Consider the following 26,630-nt stretch of genomic DNA (forward strand, 5'->3'; position numbering starts at 1 on the left):
TATGTAATAAGTATGACATTATATTAATAAGTGCACTCTAAATTATTTGCATTGCACTTACCAGCAATGTAGGCCACATGGGATTGTAGCTACAGAGCAGGGTACGGTTCACAACAACCCAGTGTTTAGGGGGACTACCATTACACACTTCCTCTTTGTAAACCAGTGCTGGCCACTGAACTTAATTTGAAATCTGTAAATTAGAGAAAAGGAGATACCTGCCTTTCCTTAAGATCAAAGATTCCATGCTGTGCCCTATGGAACAAGTAGGAGAGGAACTGGCCTACCCCACATCTGAATCTCTACCTGCAAGGACTTCCAGAACTGCGAGGACTTCCAGAACTGTGGTTGACAATTGCCTGAACAGAGCAAAATAATTAAGATGATTTGCTTTTGGAATACTGTCGTTTGTTGTGGAGCCTGCTTTCTGAACTTTAATGTTCCTGGCACTGAAAGGTCCTGGAATATAAAAAGCCTGTTGATCACTGGAAGCAGCCTCAGTTAACTACTGGAGTGCTCTGGTGGGTTTTGTGGCTCTGTTGCTGAGTAATGCAGCATACCTTGATTGCTAATATATATATATATATATATATATATATATATATATATATATATATGTATATGTATATATATATATATATATATATATATATATATATATATATATATATATATATATATATATATATATATATATATATATATATATATATATATTCAACAGCAATCGTTTTCACGTTGTGTTACAAAAACAATGTCCAGGCCACTTTGCAATTTCTCAGCCTGGATTTATTCCAGTATAGCTCACTGAGCTATACCGGAATAAATACACGCTGGGAAATTGCAAAGTGGCCTTGACATTGTTTTTGTAACACGACATGAAAACGATTGCTGTTGAATTGTTGGGAGTCGCGACCCCATCTTGGCCCGCCGCTGCAAGTGGCTGGGGTTTGTTGCGAAAAACAAGGTGAAAAAAAAAATAAATATATATATATATATATATATATATATATATATATATATAAATATATATATATTATATACATATATATATATATATATATATATATATATTCACTGGAATGTGTACTGAAGTAAACAGAAAAAAACTACCTGGTAAAACAGAACTAGCTTAACTTAATTTTTGAAGCTGCATAGACCTCAATCTGAGGACCAAGGAAAATGGTTTGACTCACACCCATTAAACCAGTTCTAAGACACAGCCTATAACAGATAACTTCATCTGCTTTGGCCTGATCATTGCTTCTGCACTCAATTCACTGTGGTTTGGAACCATGAGTACCCAAACTGAGTTTTCATTGATCCATACACTTATATCTTGGACTTTCAAGTCCTTTAATTCCATACCTGGATATCTGTTTGGCCAGATTATTTACACATATTACATGGCATTCATTTCTCTCAAGGCTTATCTTACTGTTCAGTTCCATCTAACGAAGGTGGCTTGAATACTCATAGGGAAATAAATCCTGGGTTACACTTGTGGGTCCTTTAGTTTGGGCAGTGTAAAATCCTAGTCACAATTCACAATACACCTATTAACTCTCTGTCCTGTAGTTTGCTAGAGATATTCAATACATAAACATGCAATAAATTTCCAATTCTAATGATGCCTCAAGAAGTGTTTAGATATACCCATGAATATTAGTGCATTAATATAGGTGGCACAAAGGATCAAAAGCTTTTAATGAAGTAATTTATTTTGTCTTTTCATAGATGGGAAAAATACATCTGTTTGGGATAAGCCATCTTTAGCTGGAAAGCACGATCCGGACTGTAATTGTTTTCGAAGTGAGGAACGTGGGTGGACAACCTTCATATCCCACAATCAGCTGCGTCGTAGGAGCTTCCTGAAAAATGATGACTTCATCATATTTGCAAATTTTGAAGGTACAGAACAAATTCATTACAGACAGAATTTTATTGAATATCAACATACAACAAAGTATGACGTCACTAGCACACTTTTATTAATAGTCATTTTACAACTGTGTAAACTCAGTGGTCGGGGCTCCTCACATAAAAAGTTTCCTTTTGTGAATCAGGCCCAAAGATGGGATCAGCCTTATCCTATGTATTTGACTCACTTAGTTGGGCTTGTGATACTGTATCCTTACTCTCCCTCTTTCACAACTGTATATGAATAACTTGAGAAATGCATCTTGAGAAAATCCTCTCCCTTCAATATTTTTAGACACTCCAGCAAGAGTACCCAAATCTCCTTTAGAGGACCTTGTGATCATGTATTCCACCATGATCTAATTTTCTTCTCTGTCCTCTATGCATTTGTATAATATTTACATCTGCTTATCATATCATCTCATATCAGATAAAGGATGGGGCTATGTAGATCCTTACTACTTGCAGCTGTGCTCTGGCATGTTAAAGGAAGAACAGGTGAAGTTCCCCCACCCGTCTAAAAGTAAGAGCATCTCCTGGGGCATCCTTTCATGCTCCCAGAAAGAATGCAAATTGTTGACACCATTGATTGTCCTCAAACACAGAAGAATCAGAGGAAATTGACACTTGCAGTGCAATGAATGATCCAACAAATCATCTGCAATCTGTGAGGAGCACAGCACAGCACAGCCTGTCCATGGTGTGTACCTGGATTTACCTCTTTGGCCTGCAGGTGGATCACCAAAAGCTAAGCCACACATGATAAAAGACTACAACCTTGCCTGCTTGTTCGAACGGCATTTGAAAGAATGCAAACACTTTTACACTGTCCGAGTGAAAAAAATTACTTCCTCTTTTAAATGAAGACATTTTGCGTGGAGTATCAGATTTTGGGTGAATATGCTGTGGCCTTTACATTGTGATTCTGGGCTGAGCAGATGTTATGTGGATTATCAGGTCTTGGTATGACCATAATCAGGAGGTCTCCAGATTTTACATCTGGGCTTCCCATTTCGCTCCCAGACTGTACAGAGAGTAATAGAATTGATGGCTGATTGAATGAACCTTTGAAGACCCCTGATTCCAGAAGCCACCAGATGAGCCCTTAGAACTTTTTCTGAGATTAGTGTTTTCTTTAATTGATCTTTCGTAGTTATTACCCCAATAAAAGCCAGGCCATGTTACAAAGTTCTTATATAAATATTTTGGTAGTGGGATCCTATGGAAAATCAGGTGGGATCCTATGGAAAATCAGGACTCTCTCTCTTCTCTTACGCTGATGACTCTCAAATCATTTTCTCCTTGTCCTCTCACAAAACAAATGACCCTTCGATGCTTAAAACTGGTTTAAACAATATAGCTCTCTGGATGCAGCAAAATCTTCTCAAACTAAATGGCGAAAAAACGGATGTCTGGTTTTAGGAAAGGATAAAGAACTATGGAACCCCATACACTGGCCCAACGAAATGGGCAATCTTCCTTTTCCCTCCTCCCAAGTAAAAAATATGGGCATCATAACTGATGACTCTCTTAGCATGCACCTACTATCCATCAAAGTTGCAGCTATCTGTTTCACCATTTTGAAATGGTTAAGAAAAATGTGTTGGATTCTGCCGGAATCCACCAGGAAAACTGTAGTTAATGCTCTAATAACATCTAGACTTGATGGTAACATCCTATACCTGGGATCAAACAAATCAGTAGTCCATAGGCTACAGATGGTACAAAATGCTGCGGTTAGACTTTTGTGTAAAGTTCCAATAGCCACCTCTGTCTCGGCTCACAGACGTAAGCTACACTGGCTTAAAATTGAGAACAGAATTAAATTCAAGGCACTGAGTTATATGCACAAAATTAAAGCCAACTGCGCTCCCTGTTATCTTCAATCCCTGGTCAGCCCGTACCGCCCCTCTCGTAATCTCCGCTCTGCCACCCAATGGAGATTCATCGTACCAATATTCAAACGAGCACGGATTGGTGGCAAAGCCTTTTCCTATCTTGGTCCCGCAACTTGGAACTCTCTACCTACAACTCTCCGAAATGAACTCAATTATACACAGTTCCGAAAGTCTTTAAAAACTTGGCTTTTCGACAATTAACCACCACGACCACCTGTGCTCTCCGTCTTCTCCGTCTTTTGGTCCGGGGAACCCTTTTGGGTATCTGTTGCGCATTACAAATTGAATAACTAACTAACTAACTAACTATGGAGGTAGGATTCTGTGAGGCCTTGCAATCTGAGACAAAAAGCCCTTTTCTTTAGAAATTAATTCTGACATTGTCACATACTGGTTTGACCTCAATTTTTCTGCGATACCCAAAACATTTCCTCAAATAGAAGGAAGTCATCAATATTTCCGCAGAATATAACTCCATTTGATCATCAACCCTAGAGAGTTCCACATCAGCTGCAAGCAGGAGCACATGTCCAAAGGACAATATTACCATCATTTTGTTTGAACAGGTTGCCGAATACTGTGTGAGGCATATCTAACAACAGGTAACATTGGTACCTGGAGACACTCTCAGATATGTCAATTGGAAGGTTGACCTCTCAAATGGGTAACTGAAGACTCCTGAACAAAGAAGATGCCCCACATAGCACTTCCAACAGACAATGAGTGGTACTCCTAGAACCAGATCGTTCTTCCCCAATTTTAACACTGGGTAGATTCTATGCTCATCAGTGGTGCAAATCTTGCCTGAACTCACTGATCGAAAACGTCCCAGCAGAACACTTGGGCCTTGTAGGAGAAGTGGCTTACTGCGTAGAGATGCTGACTTTAGAACATAGGGAACAAGGCTGATCGAATTCGGGCCACAGCTTATTTCTGCTTATTTGTTTGCTTTTAATTCCTGCCCACTCCTACCTGTTTCTGGGGCTCTGCTCTTTCTCCTGACCCCTGCGCAGCCGAGGTGAACGCCGCTGCGGGTACAGGCTCTCCCCACTCGCCGCCATCAGCGAGCCTCCCCTCAGGCCACGCCCACCTGTACGAGGCCACGCCCTGTACATCGTCACAAAAACATGTGCTTTCCACGTTCGCGCAGCGGACGGGCGCAGCGGGCGCGCCATTTGCGCGCCAAAGGCGCGCCTAAGGCAAGCCCGTCTGCGCCCGTCCGCGACGGGCCGGGACCAGGGGCCACAGACTCTGCCCATCCGCTGGTCTACTCTTCAGTCCAACTCTCTGCACATCCTGCCGCCTCTCCTCCCTCCCCTTCCTTGTTGCAACACCTCGATTCCTTTGGTATTTTTGCCCCCCACCCTCTTTGTTCTCTCCCACCCCCTCACAGCTCCACCCTTCCTTCCTCGGATCCGCTGCTCGTCCCTCGTTCCTCACCTGCCCCTCCTGCAGCTACCGCTTGTTTGCTTAACACCCGTTCTGCAGTCAAGCATCAGATGGAACTCTTCAACCTCCTGAACACTGACTCTCCAGACTACTTATTTCGTACCGAAACTTGGTTCTCCACTGACTCTCTCCCGGATCTTCTGGCCATTCTCCCTGATACCTATTATGCTCTCCGAGCTGATCGCCCGGCTGGTAAGGCGGGGGGCAGTGTGGCGATGATCATTCGCTCCACCTTGAAATTTCAACTTCTTGCCTACCCCCCCATACCCAGCGTGGACTACCTGGTGGCGCGATCTCTCAACCTCCCCATTCACCTCACTGTTGTCCCTATGTACCGTCCCCCCCAAGCCATGCCTTTATTTGTCGCCGCCTTACAGGATCTCCTCGCCACCCTGGCGGTTAACAATTCCTCAGTTGTTCTGCTTGGTGATTTTAACTACTGGCCAGGTGACCCGAGGGAAGATCTTTCTTCTAAAGACTTTTCTGCTACCCTTCAGTGCCTGAACTTTCTGCCCCACATCTCGGCCCCCACCCATGCCCAGGGTCACATCCTGGACCAAATCTGGTCATTGCGCCGTGATGTTTCACCCCCTTCTATACTCCCTTGCATTTGGTCTGATCATTCCATTATTTCATTTTCTATTCTTTTGGCTTCGACTGACAAGCTGCCTCTACCCAAAAACATATTAGTTCGCAGCTGGAACCAAACGGACCTTAACTCCCTTTCGATCTCCCTGGCCTCCTCAGCGCCTGATCTTACTGATCTTTCCTTGGATTCGCAGTCAGAAGTCATCAACACCTGGCTCTCCTCCTCCTGCGACCAGGTCGCCCCGCTCAAGAAGGTCAAATCCGTCCGCCCCCACGATGCTCATAAATGGTTCACCAGGGAGCTCAAAGACCTAAAACTCGATCTTAGGCGATCGGAACGCCACTGGAGACGGCACTATTGCCCCACTCTCCGTGCTAAATATAGACTTCTTCTCAATGATTACAAAAAAGCAATCCTTGCGGCCAAAACTAAATACTTCACTGAGAGAGTTGCTCACTCTGCTAATAAACCCCGAGAAATGTTCTCCCTGGTCCATAACCTTGCCACCTCTGATCGCACCAGCACTAGCCTTGTTCCATCTCAGACCCTCTGCTCTTCACTCAATGATTACTTCTTTGACAAGATTGCCAACATAAAGGCTAATATTCCTATGGGGCATCAATCTGGTGTCTCCTGCCCCCTCTTCCTACCTTCCTTCTCTCTGGACCACTTTCCCCCCATTTCCATGGACCGTTTCCTCAATCTGCTAACAAAAATCAAGTCCGGCTCTCCGGTGGACTGCGCTCCGGCTCGGATTCTCAAAACTCTTTTCTCCAGTTGCCCTGCTCCTCCTCTTGCCCTTCTCAACGCTTCCCTGGCTCTGGGTTCTGTTCCTTCCTCCTTCAAAACCGCCATAGTTTTACCTATTCTTAAAACACCTGGTCTTGACCCCTCTCTTCTCTCTAATTTCAGACCCATCTCTCTTCTCCCTTACCTGGGTAAGATCCTTGAAAGCTACGTTACTACCTGCCTGTCCACTTATGTCGAGGAGAACCACCTCTTGGCCTCCCATCAGGCGGGTTTTCGCCCAGGACACTCCACGGAGACAGTGGTCATCGCGGTCCTGGACGAACTTAAGGGGAAAGCTGACATCAATCTTCCCCAAGCCCTGGTCCTCCTCGATTTGTCCGCTGCGTTTGACACGGTTGATCATTCCATCCTTCTCGACCGTGTCAGCGCAGCGGGCGTTCGGGGCGCAGCCTTTTCCTGGTTGGCGTCCTTTCTCCAGGGCAGGTCCCAAGCGGTCCATCTCTCGGGTTACTCTGCTCCCCCCCGTTTGGTTTCCTGTGGGGTCCCCCAAGGTTCCTCCCTCTCCCCTCTTCTTTTCAATCTCTATATTCACCCTCTTATTATTTCTCTTCACGAGCTGGGGGTCTCTGTGTACAATTACGCTGACGACCTCCAGCTCGTCTTCGATCTTTCTTCCCTCTTCTGACTCTCTTCCCAAGTTCTGTTCTACCTTAGTCTTTATTTCTGAATGGATGAGCATCAACCACTTGAAGCTCAATCCGGACAAGACGGAGCTTGTCCTCACGGGTGGCCCCTTAAATCCATGGTCCCCAGTCCACTGGCCCCCTTCCTTTGGCTCCCCCCCTTCACCGGTCTCCTCCGTTCGGACCCTGGGCATCAAGGTCAGTCATGACCTATCTATGCATGCCCAAGTCAGTTCCGTTGTATCTTCTTGCTTTCTATCCCTTCGCCTCATTCGAAAGATCTCCCGGTATTTCTCTGCGGATGCCCTCAAATCCATAGTCATGGCTCTTATCACCTTCCGCCTTGACTATGGGAACGGCCTGTACGTGGGCATACCCGCTTATGAAACCCGCCGTCTCCAGGACATTCAAAATCAGGCAGCCCGCCTTATTCTTCATCTCCCCAAATCTTCTGACATTACCCCCGCACTTAAGTCACTCCATTGGCTCCCAGTACACTTTAGATCTTTTTTCAAATTGGCCTGCCTGGTATTTCGGGCGCACACCCACTCAGCTCCCCTTTTTATCAGTTCTCTCATCACTCCTTACGCCCCTAGCCGCACTCTCCGCTCCTCCTCCCTGTCCCTTCTGCACGTCCCCCGTTTCCGTAAATTGAGAACGGGGGGCACCCGTTTTTCAGTTCTGGCCCCTCGGTTCTGGAACAGTCTTCCTCTTTCCATTCGCTCCATTCCCATCTACACCCACTTCTGTAAAGCCCTTAAAACATTCCTGTTTTCTCAGGCATTCCCCTGCTAGTTTCCTCGGATCCCCTCGCTGAGTCTGGTCTAGTCCCCAGCGCCAGGAAGCCGCTTGGCCGCAGCGCGCTTTATAAAATTTTCTTTTTCATTTCATTTCATTTCACAGCTCAATATCCTTCGATTCAGGGTAAATCGCTTAATCTACGGATACAAAAGAACAAAATAGAAACGTGTACTGTGGATTGGTTCTGTTGTAAAGTACTTCAATGCCCTGGGCCATATTTGGGCTATAGAAAACTGAGGGAATAAAACCACAGTCACTAAAAAGTGAAAGTGCAGACTATGTATTTGACTGAAGCTGGACTTAAGGCCATATGCAGAAGCCTTGGCCAACAATGTTTATGTGCACAATCCAAATGGAAAAAACATAAACTGAAGAAACACATCTTCCTGGAAGAGGCTCTGGCAAATATGGAGAGCACCCTAGAAAGTGGAGCATCAGGAGGAGCCCTTCCATGCCTTTTCCCATAAGGAGTAAGCAGAAGAATTATGATGGCACAATTGGTGATGCATTGACAGATGGGGCTACTCAAAAAATAAAAATGGCAGAAACTGTTGGAGAAGCTTTAATCATGTTCTGCTTACAGTGCAGACATCATACCCTGTTGAGAATGTATAGGAGCAGGGTGACTAACTGACATACTGTTCTAACATACCAAGACATAAGACAATTTAAGTTGGCAAAACATTGTCCCAAATGTTTTCCCCTCAAAATTGCCTCTCCCTCACTGGATATGACAGGATTAAAAAGAGTTTGCTTGTGTATAGACATCTCTGCAACACAGCTCTTTCTAACACTACTCTCTTCCTTCTGCTACTGTGCCCTCAAAACTACTACCTCAGTCATAGCTTTTTGAAACGAATCTCTTTCACTGTTATGCAGCTCACCCATTAGCTTCTTCTTTCTTCCTCATAAGCCCCAATCCTTTTTTCCATCTTCCTTTCACCCTTTTTTTTCAATCATTGCTACCTCTTACCTTAATCCAGAATATATGGTATGTTTAATTTGATTGATACAACTGCTTGTTTAGAGAACAGAAGGAATGTGGGAAATACCAAGGTGCCAGCATAAAGGCAGCTGCAGGTGCTGTACTCATTCTGTACATTGCCTCCTTAAGCCACTGTGCTTTCCATTGATGATGGTGTGGTGTTGTGGTATGATTGTGTTGGATGGTGCAGGGGATGTTACATGATTGCTATCAGCATCTTTTTAGCGGTTGGCAGGGAGTACCATGGGAAAAGCTGGAGAGGCAGCATCACTCACCACTAAAACGCTGCATCTTGCATTCTGTAGTTTGCCGCTGGGCCCATGGCAGGAATGGAACATGGAGGGCCGGGAATCCAATTTTAGGTCCAGAACACCATTTTGTCAGGCATTCTGCTCCCCTGTTTAGCCCTTCTGAACTGAGTGGGAGTTGTAGAGATGTAAACCTTTGCATCACAGACTGAGGTCTTGATAGACTAAGAGGAGCAGTCAGAGCGCTACCCTCACAGTGGCAAAGGGCTTATGCCCTTACCAAGAGTTAAGTAGCACAAGCACAGTGGTGACAACATCCCGTTGTATGATGCCCCCATATTCCAGGTGGGAGCCATGGTAAATATTAAGGGCCGTCTCCCTGGCGCATCACTGTGACTGAAGAGGGCCATCTTCATGTTCAGTGTTGTAACCCCAAGGCGTTGTTACTCTGTTGTTCACAGCCCCCCTATGCCGGGGGAGGGGGCTGCGCTGGAGATTTAGGTCTGTTGCCCTGTTGCATCGCTGTCACTGTAGAAGGCCATCACTCTATGCATCGCTGTAACTTGAAAGGGCCGTCACCTGGAGTGCTGTTGTTTTAAACCCTGTATTTCAGGTGGGAGCCGTGGTTAGGAGAAAGGTCCATTGCCTTTGAGCAGTGTGCGAAAGTGAAATTTTGCAGGTTGCGACTTTTATAAGCAGAGTCGCGACTCAACCATTGGAACCTAGAAGCCATCAGAGCCCTACAGCAGAAGACAGGAGGACTTACCCCACGACTGTAGGAGTTTGAGGATGCTTACTGCCCCACCTGCCCACCCGCAGCATCCAGACTACTGCGCATCACTGTCTCACAGACATGTCCAGGCCTTCCAGATCGTAATATCAGCAGGTGCAGGAAAGACTAATCACTGGGCTGCATAACCTGTGGGGGAACTTGCTCTGACTGTCGCGCTATGGCGCTGAGAACCTTTGACTAAACAAAAAGCTATAGTTGAAATTCTGAGACTCAAATTCACTAGCGGTTCCTAGCCTGAGTGTTGCCTTAAGTAAAAGAGCATCCAGAGTGCTCCAAGAAGAATGGCAGACACCACAAAATGGAGTACAAGTGTCCAAAAGTAGCTATGATTATACTAATCCATTTTTTGTACTCTTCAGGTGCAACAGTCCCAGGGCAGTATTTGAGGGACAGGGGTAAAGATATTTAATCCAGCAAATACCACAGAAATGGGAAAATTTAATTGTTTACAATTCATGTCGTGTTAATCTTTGAGTCGTTAAACATGTTATAGATACCTCACATTTTATCAGTGTTATCTATTTTATCATTTCAGCACCTTCTACAGGTATATGTCAATTATTATTTAGAAAACAATTTACATGGTTTCAATATATTTTTTTTATTGTGCAAGATCTCACACATCTTATCAAGTCCGAGGTTCCAGTCATGCAAAGTCAGCCCAGCAGCAAGGAAGTTGTTCACGAAAGACATGCGCGATCAGCTGTGGACGCTCTGGAATCCTTCAACCAGCCTCGTTATTCCAATTCTCCCTGTGACCCGAACCCCTGTCAGAATGATGGCGTCTGCGTGATTGAGAATGGGAAGGCAAGCTGCAGGTACAGTATGCCATTTCCTACTGCAAACAGCTTTATAGTTGAGTTGTGTCATCAAAAATGAATCAAAACCTCAACTGGTAACAATATTTAAACTGATTGTCAGGGCCTGACAGGGAACACAATGCAGCCCTGGCAAATTTAGTCAGACTAGCCACTGTGCGGTGCTTTGAGAGCCCAGTGAGTGAGCCTGACCACTACAAAGGAGGTTTTTGAGAAGGGTGCCCCCCCCCCAAAACAATTGGTGAAAAATGGTGCATCCTACAACACATTTGTCATTATATGTTTAATTGTATTCGCTTTTAAAGCTAAGTCAATGTTGGCCTTACTGTACCCCATGATATGACAATCTTTGTAAGGGATCTTCAATTATTCCCTTACTATCACCCTCCAACAGTGCCCTCTCATGTCTCCATAGCTCCTCTCTTGCATGTATTTGATTTGTTTAATAGCACCTCTCATAACACTGAATGGTGTCGGGGCACTTTACATCACACAAACATACAGAGACAAAGAATCATATGTATGAAAATCAGTTCTTAGAAAATGTCACAGAAGTCAAAAGGGACTATGAGGTGTAGTATTCACATGTCACAGTCCTTGGTCTGGGAAGGACAAACTGATAATTCAGAACATAAAACATTAGTTAGAGTTGACTTTGGTAATAATAATTCAGTTCTACCCAAACAACCCTTAATACCCTGATCAGTGTAATGAAAGACTGGCAAAAAAACATACATTGGTAACTTGTACCATGCAGCTATTTGATGGCAGTCCATAGCTTGCTGTGCTAGATTATGATTGGAATTTATAAACTGCACACTAACAAAAGAATCTCTGTGACAAAAGCAGTAACCATTGAGCTATGAACATAAAATATTGTTCTTTGATATGCATGGTACACGTTCTTTGCAGCAGGCATACTCCCGTCTCTCTCCAGCAGGTCCCTTAATTATCAGAGTTATCTTGATACTTTTATTGTTTCCAGAAAACTGCTGAATATACAAGGAACTTTGCAGTGGTTTTAAAACTGCTTCACTGCTACAAAACCAGCCCCCACTAACAAAACCGGCCCCCACCCTACCAGCCTCCTGGGGAAACACCCAATGCCCAGGACAGCGCGTCTGGCCTTGCTGATTGTGTTTTACTGCCTTTATCTACTTTCACACGGAAAAGGTGAATGTTATTTATTCTTGAAAAAAGAAACCTTTGCACCTAGCCCTGGCTTGACTTTTGCTATCCTTGCATCCTCGAACAAGAGGATGTTGAGAGGGTAGGCTGGGACAAGACGTCAGCCCTGCACGGTAATCAATAGTCGAAGGTCGCCTGATGTCACTTCTGTTACACTACATTAATGAGGGGGAACCCTAAATATTGCGAGTGTGTTTATTCCAACCCAAGCGGGTGGGCAGAAAGCACCCAGGTAAATTAGTGCCTGCACCACATTTGCTGGAGTATATGTCTTGTTTCTAATATGAATGGGTCTGTCTGCTAACAAATCCCTATGTTGTATATACACATATAAACACACATGTGTGTATACACACACACACACACACACATATATATTTAATAGAGTCCTCACCCACAGGTACCACCTGTGGCTTGCTTCATCATTGGGCCCTCACTCAACCATCTAATGCAGAGTTATAACAGATCTTGAAGAAAGACAATTGACCGTATACGGGCAGACAAACAGCTGAACATGTTGACCCTATAGATGTCCTGGAGCACTATATCCAAATGACATCTAACTGTTTTTAATCTTGCCCGTGGCCCTATAGAATAAAACCTTTCATCATTAGAGTATCAAGAGGTAATTTTAATCCACGCTCCCTCCCTGCACACTTATAAGAGCTCCTCTTTCAAACGCTCTGAACCCACTTGTGCACCTTCACTGCATGAGTGATGGTCCGATGATGAAGCAAGCCAGAGGTGGTACATGAGGGTGAGGACCGTATTAAATTTATATATATATATATATTCACTGAAAAAACCATAGGTTATAGACCATATATAGTTAGGAATTAGCATTTAAAAAACCTTATTTTACTCACACAAAACCATTGAAATTCCATATATAGTTAGTTGCACTAACTATATATCGCGCACCCGCAATCCACTGCTGATGATGTCACATATTACATCATTCATGACATGGTCAGTGACATCACTGATGACATCTCAAATGACATCACTGATGACATCACTGATGACATCATCCAGTGACTGTGTGTTTCTGTAAAGTTTAAATATGTTTTACATATTGAAGAATGAGTAGATGTATAAGTGTCTGGACGAAGGATTTAGTAGGTGCATGACTGAATGTATGAGTGAGTGATTAAATGTGTCTCACTGAGTGCATGGGTTAGTGACTAAACTGTCTTAATTTGTGCATCATTATGTCTGTTGTTCTGTAAACTGCTGCATGTGTTGATCAGTAGCTATATGATTAACTATATGGGTTATTGATTGATTGTCCAAGTATTTGTATGGGAGACTGAGTGTGTGTGTGGCTGGCTGGGAGGTGTGTGACTCTCTGCAGATCAATGTGTACTTGTATCAATGATTGTATAAGAAAGTAAGTATGTGTTAGTATATGTTTGAAAATGTAAGGTGCTCTATGTTTAACTGTATAGACAAGAAAATGGAAGTGTGATTGATTCTTTACAGGACTGACTAGGTGTGTGAGTAACTCCATGGATGAGTGGCAGAGTGTGAGTGTCTGTATAGGTGTATGAGTGCATATGATAGTGTTGTAAAGATGAGTGATTGTATGTATGAATGATTGTATGGGTGAATGAGTGAATGTGTGTGTAGACGTAGGAATCAGTGAGTGCGTATGTAGTAACTAGTATTGGTGTGTCAATGGTTTCAAAAATTATACTCTGTATTTAACACTGGGTGAAACAGAGGTTATATTAAAATGTGAGGAGATGCATTGTATTGTCACATGAATGATATCATCAGTGATGTGGTCATTGATGTCAAATGAGATGTCATCAGTGATGTCATCAGTGATGTCATTTGAGATGTCATCAGTGATGTCATCAGTGATGTCACTGACCATGTCATGAATGATGTAATATGTGACATCATCAGCAGTGGATTGCGGGTGCGCGATATATAGTTAGTGCAACTAACTATATATGGAATTTCAATGGTTTTGTGTGAGTAAAATAAGGTTTTTTAAATGCTAATTCCTAACTATATATGGTCTATAACCTATGATTTTTTCAGTGAATTTTCAAGGTTTTGTAAATGCTAATTCCTAACTATATATGGTCTATAACCTATGGTTTTTTCAGTGAATTTCAATGGTTTTTTAATAGCAAATATCATAAGCTGTCGAATGTCAAGTACGTGGTAAGTGAAAACATTTTCGTGTTTATGCACACTGATCTGCTTTGAATGGTGCCCCCCCCCCCTCATTTCTATTAGGAGTACTCTCTCTTTGCAGATAGTGAAAGGTAGTTAACGCAGGCCTTTGCCCCCGTTGTAATACGTCGTGCCTGCTTCTCTCTCCATTTGATTGATTGTTATCCAAGCATTTACTGTTTTAGAATTGGTTCTCTTTGGTTCATTCTCTATTTACAAACAGACACAGAGTCGCAATACTCTGTTTAGTCTTTGCAGATAACGAAAAATCGTGTAAAAAAAAAGAAAAGGAATCGAGCAAAATCAGTAGGCCACTAATGGGATCTCTTTTTGACCTCGCTAAAATAGAAACATTAGGAACAACCCCTCATGACAAATACAAAACTAGTGAGATGAACTGAACTCCACACAATGATGGCTGCAAAACAGCTCGGCTCCGCCACCCACCCCGCCCAAAATAACGATAAAGAGCGGCTGCCATGATTGGTTGCGGAATGGCCACGACGGAGCTACGAAATGGTGGTGCTCTCATGCTAACCCCAGCTTCAGTCTGAAACATCCAGAAACACTGTAGACTACCAATTCGATCAGTTCCGGTAGCGCCCCAATGTAACCCGGTAGAGAAGAACTAGCCCTCCCCTCTTTGACTGATGGTTCTTGTTGCCTGTCCCTTCTGTTGTCATTTAACAGAACTATTTAGCCTGCTGAAAGGGGTTGTGTTCCGACCGCTGGTTGGTGGAGACATTTTGACTATATTCTGGACCTGCGTTGTCGCGTAATGCGTCATATGACGCGCCGCGTTAGCGCATCCGGAAGTCATCCGGGGCGCGACGCGCAGCGCGTAACGTAAGCATAACAAGTCATGTGACTTGTTAATAAAACTTTTCATTGGTTCATTTTACTTTTCTTATTCTAATGATGAAAGGCTTGGTCATATGACCTAAAAATTACGCTTTTTATTACTTCCGAACATTATTTTTTCTTAAATATATTTTATAATGTTCCAGGCTAATGTACTTTCCCGGAAAATTTACAACTGTCCTGCAAGTAAAATATATTCTTTTTTCGAGAAAAAGAGCGTTTCTTCGTCCCATGACGGAGCCGTTGAGCAAAAGAGGGTCGACCTGCTGTCTTAGTCGCCGATACGCCTGAATATGAGATTCTTATCGATCACTTTATGTTGCAGGAGTAGAAAACACAACAGCCCTTGACCATTTATCTTTACTGCGTTCCTGCGTATTATACCTTTTACCCTTCATGTAATTGGTCTGCTTTATTTCACTTGCCTTTTAATGATTCTAAAACAGTGACTATTATTAAAAACTTTACCAATGTATATACTACTACCATGTTTTCTTTTAAAAACCTTTATTGTGAAAATTTCATTATACAAATACGAGCCTATAACCACGTGGGCCGGCCACGGAGCAAACTGTAATCGTATATGATGAGTAGACATTTACACTGTAGAGGAACGTAACGGGCGGGCCATTAGGTTGCAAGAACTAAGTTGTCTAACAGTTGCGGAATCGGTGGACGTACATTTTATAATTAAAATACGACAGGGCCAGTTACAATAAAATTATCTAGATATACATTTGCGGGCAAGTACCATGGGTGACGTTAATTCGAACTTTCAATAGTACAGTAATCAATAACACATCAGAACTTAATATCAATATGGATGTCGAAATATTCAATCAATTCTCGTCCCCGCCCGCCATATGCTTCAAAACTGCATACGTATCTCGTGATTTCAAGGTTCTGCAACCAGTACACAACAAGGAGTTACGAGTCCCATTTATTCCGGCGCCATTTTGGGCGAGGACGGGCAGGTCCAGGATATAGTCAAAATGTCTCTACCAACCATCGACTATGATGATGTTCATATGCTGTATTTATTAGAGTAACACTCATCTGTCCACATGAAATTAATTTGCCACAATCTAAACATGTCATTTTAATCTTTCCAAAGTTCTAAATATTTGGAACCATTTCCCTTGCCTCTGATGCTGTCAGTGCCACTTCTTTGATGAATGTACTGGCAGGTCGGGGGTTCTCCTCCAAATCTCTCTTTTATGCAGCACTATAATTAATTGGTGCCACCTCTCCATATGACGATGCATGGTATAGTTACCATAACTATATTTTTTTTCGGTTCCTCTGGAGAGTACATCGTGGCAGATGAAGCGTGTAACGTACCGGGCATTTACCTTTTTTTGCATGTACAGGAAAAAAAAAAAAAAAAAACGAGCGTCCGAGTTCTAAAGTGTCCCAGGGCCATTTTAGTAGACCAGGCCCAAATCCAAAGAACAAGCCGCCATTTTGAGAGTCCTGTTGCAGCCGCCTGTCGCTGTAGCATCAAGAGCAGCCGAAACTCAGCTGAATGGCAACTGAAACGGTAAAGGGGCGCCCCACTACAGCAGACGAGCCTCCACCTAGGAAGGCCCATTCACGCCGCCTCCCTCCCCCCTTCGGGCACCCCACGCCGTTATTCGGAGCAGTATTGTAGGATGGCCACACCAGTGCGGCAACTTGCTAGACATCACCTCGGTGGTAACCGAATCTCAGCGCCTTGTGGTGTCTTCTATTCAGAAAACATTGTTGTGCTGCCTTCGACCTATTCGCCGCAAGTGCGCACGCAACTCAGCTGCATAGCTTGCTAGACACCACCTCGGTGCCATCCGGATCTTGGAATCTCAGTGCCTTTTGGTGTCTTCTCTTCAGAAAATATTGTTGCGCTGCCTTTGGCCCCATTCGCACATCGGTCCGCTACTGACGCCATCTCACAGGCTAATGGGGCGCCCCACGCCGAGTTTCAGCATTGTAGGATGACCACACCAGTACAGACACTTGCTAGACATCACCTCGGTGCCATCCGGATCTTCGCATCTCAACGCCTAGTGGTGTCTTCCATACAGAAAATATTGTTGCGCTGCCTTTGGCCCCATTCGCACATCGGTCCGCTACTGACACCATCTCACAGGCCAACAGGGCGCCCCACGCCGACTTTCAGCATTGTAGGATAGCCACACCAGTGCACCTTACTAGACACCACCTCGGTGCCATCCGGATCTTGGCATCTCAGCGCCTTGTGGTGTCTTCTATTCAGAAAATATTGTTGCGCTGCCTTTGGCCCCATTCGCACATCGGTCCGCTACTGACGCCATCTCACAGGCCAACGGGGCGCCCCACGCCGACTTTCAACATTGTAGGATGGCCACACCAGTGCGGCAACTTGCTAGACACCACCTCGGTGCCATCCGGATCTTGGCATCTCAGCGCCTTGTGGTGTCTTCTAGTCAGAAAATATTGTTGCGCTGCCTTTGGCCCCATTCGCACATCGGTCCGCTACTGACGCCATCTCACAGGCCAACAGGGCGCCCCACGCCGACTTTTACCATTGTAGGATGGCCACACCAGTGCCACAACTTGCTAGACACCACCTCGGTGCCATCCGGATCTTGGCATCTCAGCGCCTTGTGGTGTCTTCTATTCAGAAAATATTGTTGCGCTGCCTTTGGCCCCATTCGCACATCGGTCCGCTACTGACGCCATCTCACAGGCTAATGGGGCGCCCCACGCCGACTTTCAGCATTGTAGGATGGCCACACCAGTACAGCAACTTGCTAGACATCACCTCGGTGCCATCCGGATCTCGGCGCCCCACTGCAGATGAAGTGCCTCTCAACTATGAAACCACCACGGTGCCATCCGGATCTTGGCGCCTTGTGCTGGTTCCGGCCTATTCACACATCGGTCCGCTACTGACGCCATCTCACAGGCTAATGGGGCGCCCCACGCCGAGTTTCAGCATTGTAGGATGACCACACCAGTACAGAAACTTGCTAGACATCACCTCGGTGCCATCCGGATCTTCGCATCTCAACGCCTAGTGGTATCTTCCATACAGAAAATATTGTTGCGCTGCCTTTGGCCCCATTCGCACATCGGTCCGCTACTGACACCATCTCACAGGCCAACAGGGCGCCCCACGCCGACTTTTACCATTGTAGGATGGCCACACCAGTGCCACAACTTGCTAGACACCACCTCGGTGCCATCCGGATCTTGGCATCTCAGCGCCTTGTGGTGTCTTCTATTCAGAAAATATTGTTGCGCTGCCTTTGGCCCCATTCGCACATCGGTCCGCTACTGACGCCATCTCACAGGCCAACGGGGCGCCCCACGCCGACTTTCAACATTGTAGGATGGCCACACCAGTGCGACAACTTGCTAGACACCACCTCGGTGCCATCCGGATCTTGGCGCGTTGTGCTGCCTTCGGCCTATTCGCACATCGGTCCGCTACTGACGCGAACTCACAGGCCAACAGGGCGCCCCACGCCGACTTTCAGCATTGTAGGATGGCCACACCAGTGCTGCAACTTGCTGGACACCACCTCGGTGCCATCCGGATCTTGGCGCGTTGTGTTGCCTTCGGCCTATTCGCACATCGGTCCGCTACTGACGCCGCCTCACGTGCCAACGTATTTTCTCCGCATTTTATACCCTATGCCGCATAACAGGTCATGTGACTTGTTTATAAAACTTTTCATTGGTTCATTTTACTTTTGGTTTCCTAATGATGGAAGGCTTGATCATATGACCTAAAAACAACACTTTTCATTGGATGAAAACTTTTTTTTTTCCCCAAACGATGAAAGCCCCACCTTGTTTCTGGATGTTTCAGACTGAAGCTGGCGTCACCATGAAAGCACCACCATCTCGTGGCTCCGTCGTAGTCATTCCGCGACCAATCATGGCAGCCGCTCCCCACCAGAAGCCTGCAGGAGTCGGGGGCCCCCAAAACTTTTGATGAATCCTCAAGGCGGAGGGGACGCTTTCGAGAATGGGGTCCAAGACCTAGCAGACAAGCGTCCGATTTCCAAGGTGTCCCAGGGCCATTTCAGTGGACCAGGCCCAAAAAGGAAACAGCCTGCCGCCATTTTGAGAGTCCTGTGACAGCCGCCTATCGCTGCACCGCAAGAGTGGGCGCAACTCAGCTGAATTGCGGCTTTTGACACAGTGGACCAAAAGCGGACGGAATGGCAACTGAAACGGTAAAGGGGCGCCCCACTAGAACAGACGAGACTCCACCTGGAGAGGCCCGTTCACGCCGCCTCCCCCGGGGCGCCCCACGCCGTTATTCGGAGCAGCATTGTAGGATACCAAAACCAGTGCGGCAACTTACTGGACATCACCTTGGTGCCATCGTTCTGCTGCCTTGGAACTATTCGCACAACAGTTTGCTACTGATGACCCACCCCCCGCGACGCCCCACGCCGGATGCGGAAATCAGTGAAATCTGGACGTTGTGCTGCGTTGGGACTATTCGCACAGCCGACCGCTACTTCGTTGTTTTTCCCTAAAAATGTTTATATGTTATTACTGTTTTTGTTTTCTTGTATATATTTATAAGTTATTAAAGTTTTATAATCTTACTACTTTGTTGGAGTGCTATATATTTTTAATGTGACACATAATTGTAAAAACTTTGATGTACAAAGAGTCATCCCTGGAATCTTCCGCTTCAGGCTCGGTCCCCTCCCCAATCACAATACAGGATGGTTTTCAGATAATAGGAACGCGTCTGCTGTGACGGATCTCATCGAGTGTGGGCCTTGATCTACTATAACTCCTTTGAAGAGGGGTGATTCTTTACAGCTGGGGCCATAAACTACATCTGCAGGGCTAGCTGATACCCTAGGACCGGCCTGGACAATCGGACACAGAGGAAAAGGAGTGTCAGAGGGTGCGGTAGTGAATAGGGCGAAAGGGAGGTGTCGGGCGGGCACAGGGTGTGATTCTCAGTGAAGAGCAGCGCAGATGGGGGGTGGTTTATTACCCATGCATAAGACAGAGAGCGGGGGTGACCACTGCCTGGGGGAGATGCTTGCGAGGGTGGGGAGCCATGCTAAGGATCGACAGCGTGCAGAGAGTGGGTCTGGTCAAGGCATCTAAAATGACTGCTGTGCACGACAAAAGTGTGGCATTTGAAAAAAGGCAAGATGGCGCAGACAATGTTTTTCAACACTTCCTGATTTCCTTCGAATCGAACGTTAACAGACGTTGGGGCATATTACCAAAGTTAAGCGATATTTATCCCTAACGATGCTTAGCAACGAATTTTTTACCGCTAAGCATCTTCAGAAATTATCGCAGATAAACCTTGCTATTATCAAGGTTTATTGCAAATACGATAAAAAACGACCGCAATGCATTAATATCGCTGTAAACTCAGCGATATTCATGCATTACCGAGCTAATGCTCTTAGCCATGTTATCCACCTCCCATTGGATAACATGGCTAAGAACTGCTCAGGGCAGGTGGTAGCTTTTGGAGATATTCGCGCTTATCGCGAATATTTCCAAAAGTTGGTAATAGGAGATAGCGATGTTAGCGACTGTTTCCAGTCGCTAACATCTTGGCATGCCCACTTTGCATGTCATTAGTGATAAATATCACTCACATGCAAAGTGGGGCCCAAGATGGTCGCTATCTCCTACTAGCCGTCGCTAACTGGTGTTAGCAACAGCTAGGTAATACAGAGATAATTTTATCTCCGCGAAGCGGAGCGCTGTTACAGATATATATCTTGTTTTTGAACGTTAATTTCTCAAAATCCACTGAAGCACATATATTGAGACCTAGCAAAGGCACATCGAGCTACCAGTCCCTACAATTTTGCCAAGTTTCGTGCAAATCCATTCAGCCGTTCGATTATTATTATTATTATTTCTTTTGCCCCGCGGGGCCCTTTTAAAACCTCCACATCAAACCTAAGAGGTCAAGGAGGATCTACTATGCCCCCTTATGGTCACTTGCCCCTTCGCTTTGGCCTCCTCTTGTCTCTCGATCCTACCGAGAGACAAGATGGCGGCCGCTACGGACTGTTTGCAATGTTTACAGACGCCGGAGAACCAATCAGCTTCGCAAACCTCCGTTACGCGAAGCGGAGCGCTGTTACAGATATATATCTTTTTTTGAACGTTAATTTCTCAAAATCCACTGGAGCACATATATTGAGACCTAGCAAAGGCACATCGGGCTACCAGTCCCTAATATTTTACCAAGTTTCGTGCAAATCCATTCAGCCGTTCGATTATTATTATTATTATTTTTTTTTGCCCCGCGGGGCCCTTTTAAAACCTCCACATCAAACCTAGGGGGTCAGCGAGGATCTACTATGCCCCCTTATGGTCATTTGCCCCTTCGCTTTGGCCTCCTCTTGTCTCTCGATCCTACCGAGAGACAAGATGGCGGCCGCTACGGACTGTTTGGAATGTTCACAGACGCCGGAGAACCAATCAGCTTCGCTTCACAAAGCTCCGTACCGCGAAAAGTCCGCGAACCGGAGCGCTGCCCGGTCCGCTGTTACAGATATATATCTTTTTTTGAACGTTAATTTCTCAAAATCCACTGAAGCACATATATTGAGACCTAGCAAAGGCACATCGGGCTACCAGTCCCTACAATTTTGCCAAGTTTCGTGCAAATCCATTCAGCCGTTCGGGCTAAAAGTGAGGCCAACCGCCCTATGGAAAACTCAATGTTAAAAACACGTTTTGGGACCCCCCTTTTTTCTCGGCCCCCCCTTGACGAACCCCCCCAAATTTTCAAGGGCTGCTCAGAAACAAAATGTGCCATTTTCCTGAAAATTTCAGCCAATTCCGTCCACAAACGCCAAAGTTATTAGACATAGAATTTTCAAAAATCCCATAGAGAAAAAATCCTAACTATATATACCTACTGGCGACCGCCAGTAGGTAATATATATATATATATATATATACTAGAAGCCCGTCCCGACGTTGTCCGGGTATGAAATAGAATGTGTGTAATGTGTGTATTTGGCAAGGGCAATTTATTTTAAAATTTCGCGGTAGACATTTTTTGTTTCATTAGAATAGGGACGGAGAAGGCCCAGCTGCAGCCCTGGTTGATGTTAGCAGGCACGTGTAATTGGTGTAGTGACCTGCCGCCTGAGCCCGCCTACAGCCCTGGTTGATGTTAGCAGGCACGTGTAATGTCGTTGAATGAGAGAGTTATCAGCCGTGGGTAAATCCGTTTAATGAGAGAGTTGAGTGACAGCGAGTAAGAGAGGCTGCAGTAATTGTCCACGCAGACAGCCTCATTTTCCTGTTCCCCCGCTTGAGGCCCAGCTGCAGCCCTGGTAAAGAGAGAGCCCAAACCTTTGAGGCGGGTAATCTTAGTAACCACAGCACCAATCACAACACCCAATACAGCGTTGGAAAGGGCAGTTGCAGCAGAAGGACATAGGCTATGCAGACGGCCACCATATTTTTTTATTTTTTAAATTTTATTTTGCAGAGTTTTATATAGCGCGAACATGACCTAAACTGAATCAGGTATCAGAGCGCTTTACATAGCACCAGTTACGTTACATGAGGACACACATTAATTTTTGTTAGGCACAGGGAGATTAAGTGATTTGCCCAGAATCACAGGATGTTTGGCGTCGTTACCAAGACTCAAACCCAGATCCCCAGGTCCGAGGTCGAGCGCCTTATCCGTTAGGCCAACTCCTCTATACATTTAAAAGGTAAAAGAACCGTATATATATATATATATATATATATATATATATATATATATATATATATATATATATATATATATATATATATATATATATATATATATATATATATATATATATATATATATATATATATATATATATATATATATATATATATATATATATATATATATATATATATATATATATATATATATATATATATATATATATATATATATATATATATATATATATTGTTTCCAAGTTTGCCCTGCTGTAAGGACGTACTCTCCAGCAGCAAAGTTCATAGCCTTTTATTAACAAATGAAAGCGGAATTTCACCTCGATTTTTGCAGTCCTGTTACCTACGCGTTTCAAAGCTTCATGCTTCTTCTTCCAGGGTAATTCGTAAAAGTGCAGCAGTGCTTGGTGAACACAGTCCTCTGTGTGCTCATTCATTTATAGGCCTCCGGTGTGCCTTCCATAATGGTTTGTCTCTCCATGCACACTGGGACATGTAGTTCACTTCCCAAATACTTATTCACCCTTCAGTGGGTTCTGCATTCTTCACGTTGTTTAAGGACAAAATAAAACCCTCCAGTGGGCCTCTGAGTGAAGCTCCGCTTTCATAAATCATTGCACTGCTATACCATCGTGGGAAAGGAAAGTTTTCCTTCCCCGAGGTCTCACATATTCCTTGAGTGGTGCAATCCTCCACGGCCGGAACCGCCTTAATTTGTTAGCAGACATACCCTTACATATCAGAAACAAGACACAGACTCCAGCACATGTCGTGCAGGCACTAATTTACCCAGGTTCTTTCTGCCCGCCCACCCGCTGGGGTTAGAATAAACATACACGCAACATTTAGGGTTCCCCCTCTTTAATGTAGCATTGCAATTTCTAGGGAAACTGACGCCTTAGCCTTCAAGGTCCTCACTCCTCTCAAGTTTAAAGGTCACTACTGCTATGCCTGGCCTATTTATGAAATGAAATATGTGTGTATTAGGAGTTTATCCGTATTCAGGTCATGCCCAGGGCATATGCCGACCCATTTCTGATGTTCCCTACATATTTGATTTTCTCAGTTCTTCTGTGCTACGCGTGCCAACACCTGGTTTTGAACCCAAATCCACAGGTACCAAAACTATCAATTTAGCCACTCTCCTATCTTCAAAGGATTGTGTCCTTTCCATTTGTGCTGAAATGCCCAGCTTCACAGTAGCTGCACTCATGGTGGAGTGCCCTGACAGTATGGTCACACATATCATCCGGCCATTCATTTATTCAATATATGTTGTTTGTTAAGATTAGTTTAAAACACATGAATGATTTATAACGTGTATAGGTGTCCTTACGGCAGGTGCTATGGCAGAATCACACACCTGTACGCCTTGAGTCACATCGCAGCAGACGTTTGAAAGTATATCATCAACAGAAAAAGAGGCACTACAGAGAGAGGTGCTATGGCACATGCTGATTTTTCTCCCTAATGGGTTTGATTGGGCATACGTCGTACGCTTCTGCTGAAAAAGAGCACTTGTATTGCACATATTATGCCCAATGCCGTAGACTGGGTTGGTTATGGTGGCTAGCCAATGATCAGGGTTGTAGGTGTAATTGGGTCAGTTTGACAGCTTATATCAGTTACCATAGGTCTGGTCTGTGTTTTTATGAAACATTATAACAAGGGCAGTAAGCCTGAGTTATTTATTGTTGTAAAAGCAAATGTGAAAGCTAACTGACCTTCATGGAACTGCTTGCCAAAAACCTAAATGAAGTCCGGTTATATTCTGGACTCAGTGAAAAATAGAATAGGAAGCTATCTTACTTTATAAACTCCTTTGCCAAATACCATGAGCAGGGGCTTTCCACAGTGGACATTCTGACAAATGCAATAAGAAGCAGATTTATATTGTGAACTCTGAAAATGCAATAGGAAGGGGATTCTTTAGGTACTCTGAATGTAGTCAATAGGAGGGTATTGCACATTGTAAACATGATGGGAGGAGGCTTTACATTTTGAACTATTTGACAAATCCAATAGGAATGGGGTTTTCATTGTAAATCCAGACAAATAAATTAGGCAGTGGTTTAGTTTTAGTACATATATCTCCTTTTAGGTCCAGCCACAGTAAAATTATGGTGTTTATAGAAGGAGAGTTAATGTGTATGTAAACATGTACTTTGGGCTTGCCTAAATTATTTGAACTACTAGTTTAATATCAGACATTGTGATACTGCGCAACCATTTTCCAGGGTGAAAATTGTTTCTTTGACTGTTTAAGTGATTTAATGGGTAGGCAACTGCCAACCTTGCTACACTGTAAGTATTTTACATTACCTGTGATAATCTCTGATTAATCCCTAATTCTCTTTGCATTTTTAGGTGTGCCTCTGGGCAGACCATGTTCTACACTGGTGAGCAATGCCAGACAACACAAATCCATGGGAATATTCTTGGTATTATCACTGGTGGCATTGCTGGAACAATAATGATGACCATTGTTATACTTGTTGTGCTGAAAAGAAGATAAACATTGAATTTGAGAAGCTTAAAAAAGTTAAAATGTTTGGCCTCCAGTCCTTTTCCGAGTAATAAAAAATAAAGAAATATAAAACATAAAGGGCAATATTGTTATTGGTAATGGTGAACACTATGAAGGACTTCCTTTATTTGTTTTCTATTGCACTTTTATATAACTGGGTTATTAATGTTGGTAGAGGTGAGTCAAACACAAAAAAAGGCCACAAACTTGTAAGGTTAAAGCACACTTTCAGTCATTTGAACCTTGGCTGATACCACTGGTGGCTGTGGCCCAGAGCACAAAGGCTTAATTTAGGAATATGTTCAAAGCATTTAACAGTAACATAACAGTTGCAAAGCCAAAACTCAGCAACATTAAGTTCCCACAGCCAATTTGTAAAAGTAGAGAAAAATATAATTAGCAAAATGACACCAAAATGACAAATGCCAAATAAAGGGAACTATATATTTGCATTTTTAAAGATTTAAGTAAAAAAGCACCAAGAAAAAATTAAGCGCCAATCAGTGGTCATTGTTCACAGTTGGCTAGGGACTAGGCGCAATTAAAGGCCAACCATGATGGATTGCAGGTTTGATACACCAAATGGGTTGCTACAATCAAAGATTTTATCTCCTGACTTAGGGCCTGATTTTGGCAGATCAGGTCCCGCCGCTGCTTTTTTGACAGTCTTCTCGCCCGCCGACTTGGAGGTCTGTTGGCCGTATTTAGATGTTGGCTGGCCCATAGTAAAAGACTGCCAGAGTCCCGCCGACTCCGCCAGGAATTCTGAGCGGTATAGGCAGATGCGTCTGTCGGCATGACTGCAGCTCAGATCCCCGCCTTCCCAATTACAATGTGCCTTTCCACTGTGGCAACTGTGGCGGGAATCCCTCTACTTCGAGTTGGCGGAATCAAAGCAAATGAGGTAAAAAGTTACCTTTTTTTCTTCTTCCTGCTTCCCTCTTCCGTTTCCGTCTTGTCCCCTATCATCTAGGTCCCTCCTTTGCTGCACTGACTCCACTACTACACCAAACAACTCCGTTGTCACTGAGATCTACGATAGGCTACTTGTAAATTGTCCTATGTATCGTGTATTGACAATTGCTGAAGGCTCTTGTACTTCTGCACTTCTCTTACATGCAGCATTTTTCTTAGGTGTAATGCAGTAGTGTTCATTTTCCTACTCATCAAGGTAAAATGGACACACATATATTGACACCTAAAAAAAATATTGTTATTGTGGT

The 26,630-nt window shown here is 44.2% G+C and overlaps 1 protein-coding gene across 1 annotated transcript in view; it reads left to right on the forward strand.

The window, feature by feature from the left end:
- LOC144762464 (meprin A subunit alpha-like) overlaps positions 1-25,485 on the forward strand; it is a 108,703-nt gene extending 83,218 nt beyond the window's left edge. Inside the window, exons 12-14 of the mRNA XM_078647675.1 lie at positions 1,738-1,911; positions 10,730-10,934; positions 25,248-25,485. Coding sequence (XP_078503801.1) covers positions 1,738-1,911; positions 10,730-10,934; positions 25,248-25,395 — 527 coding nt within the window. The 3' untranslated portion in view covers positions 25,396-25,485. The remainder of the gene's footprint in view (positions 1-1,737; positions 1,912-10,729; positions 10,935-25,247) is intronic.
- Positions 25,486-26,630: the final 1,145 nt, after the last annotated feature.

Source organism: Lissotriton helveticus, chromosome 6, assembly GCF_964261635.1.
Source record: "Lissotriton helveticus chromosome 6, aLisHel1.1, whole genome shotgun sequence".
Taxonomy (NCBI): Eukaryota; Metazoa; Chordata; class Amphibia; order Caudata; family Salamandridae; genus Lissotriton; species Lissotriton helveticus.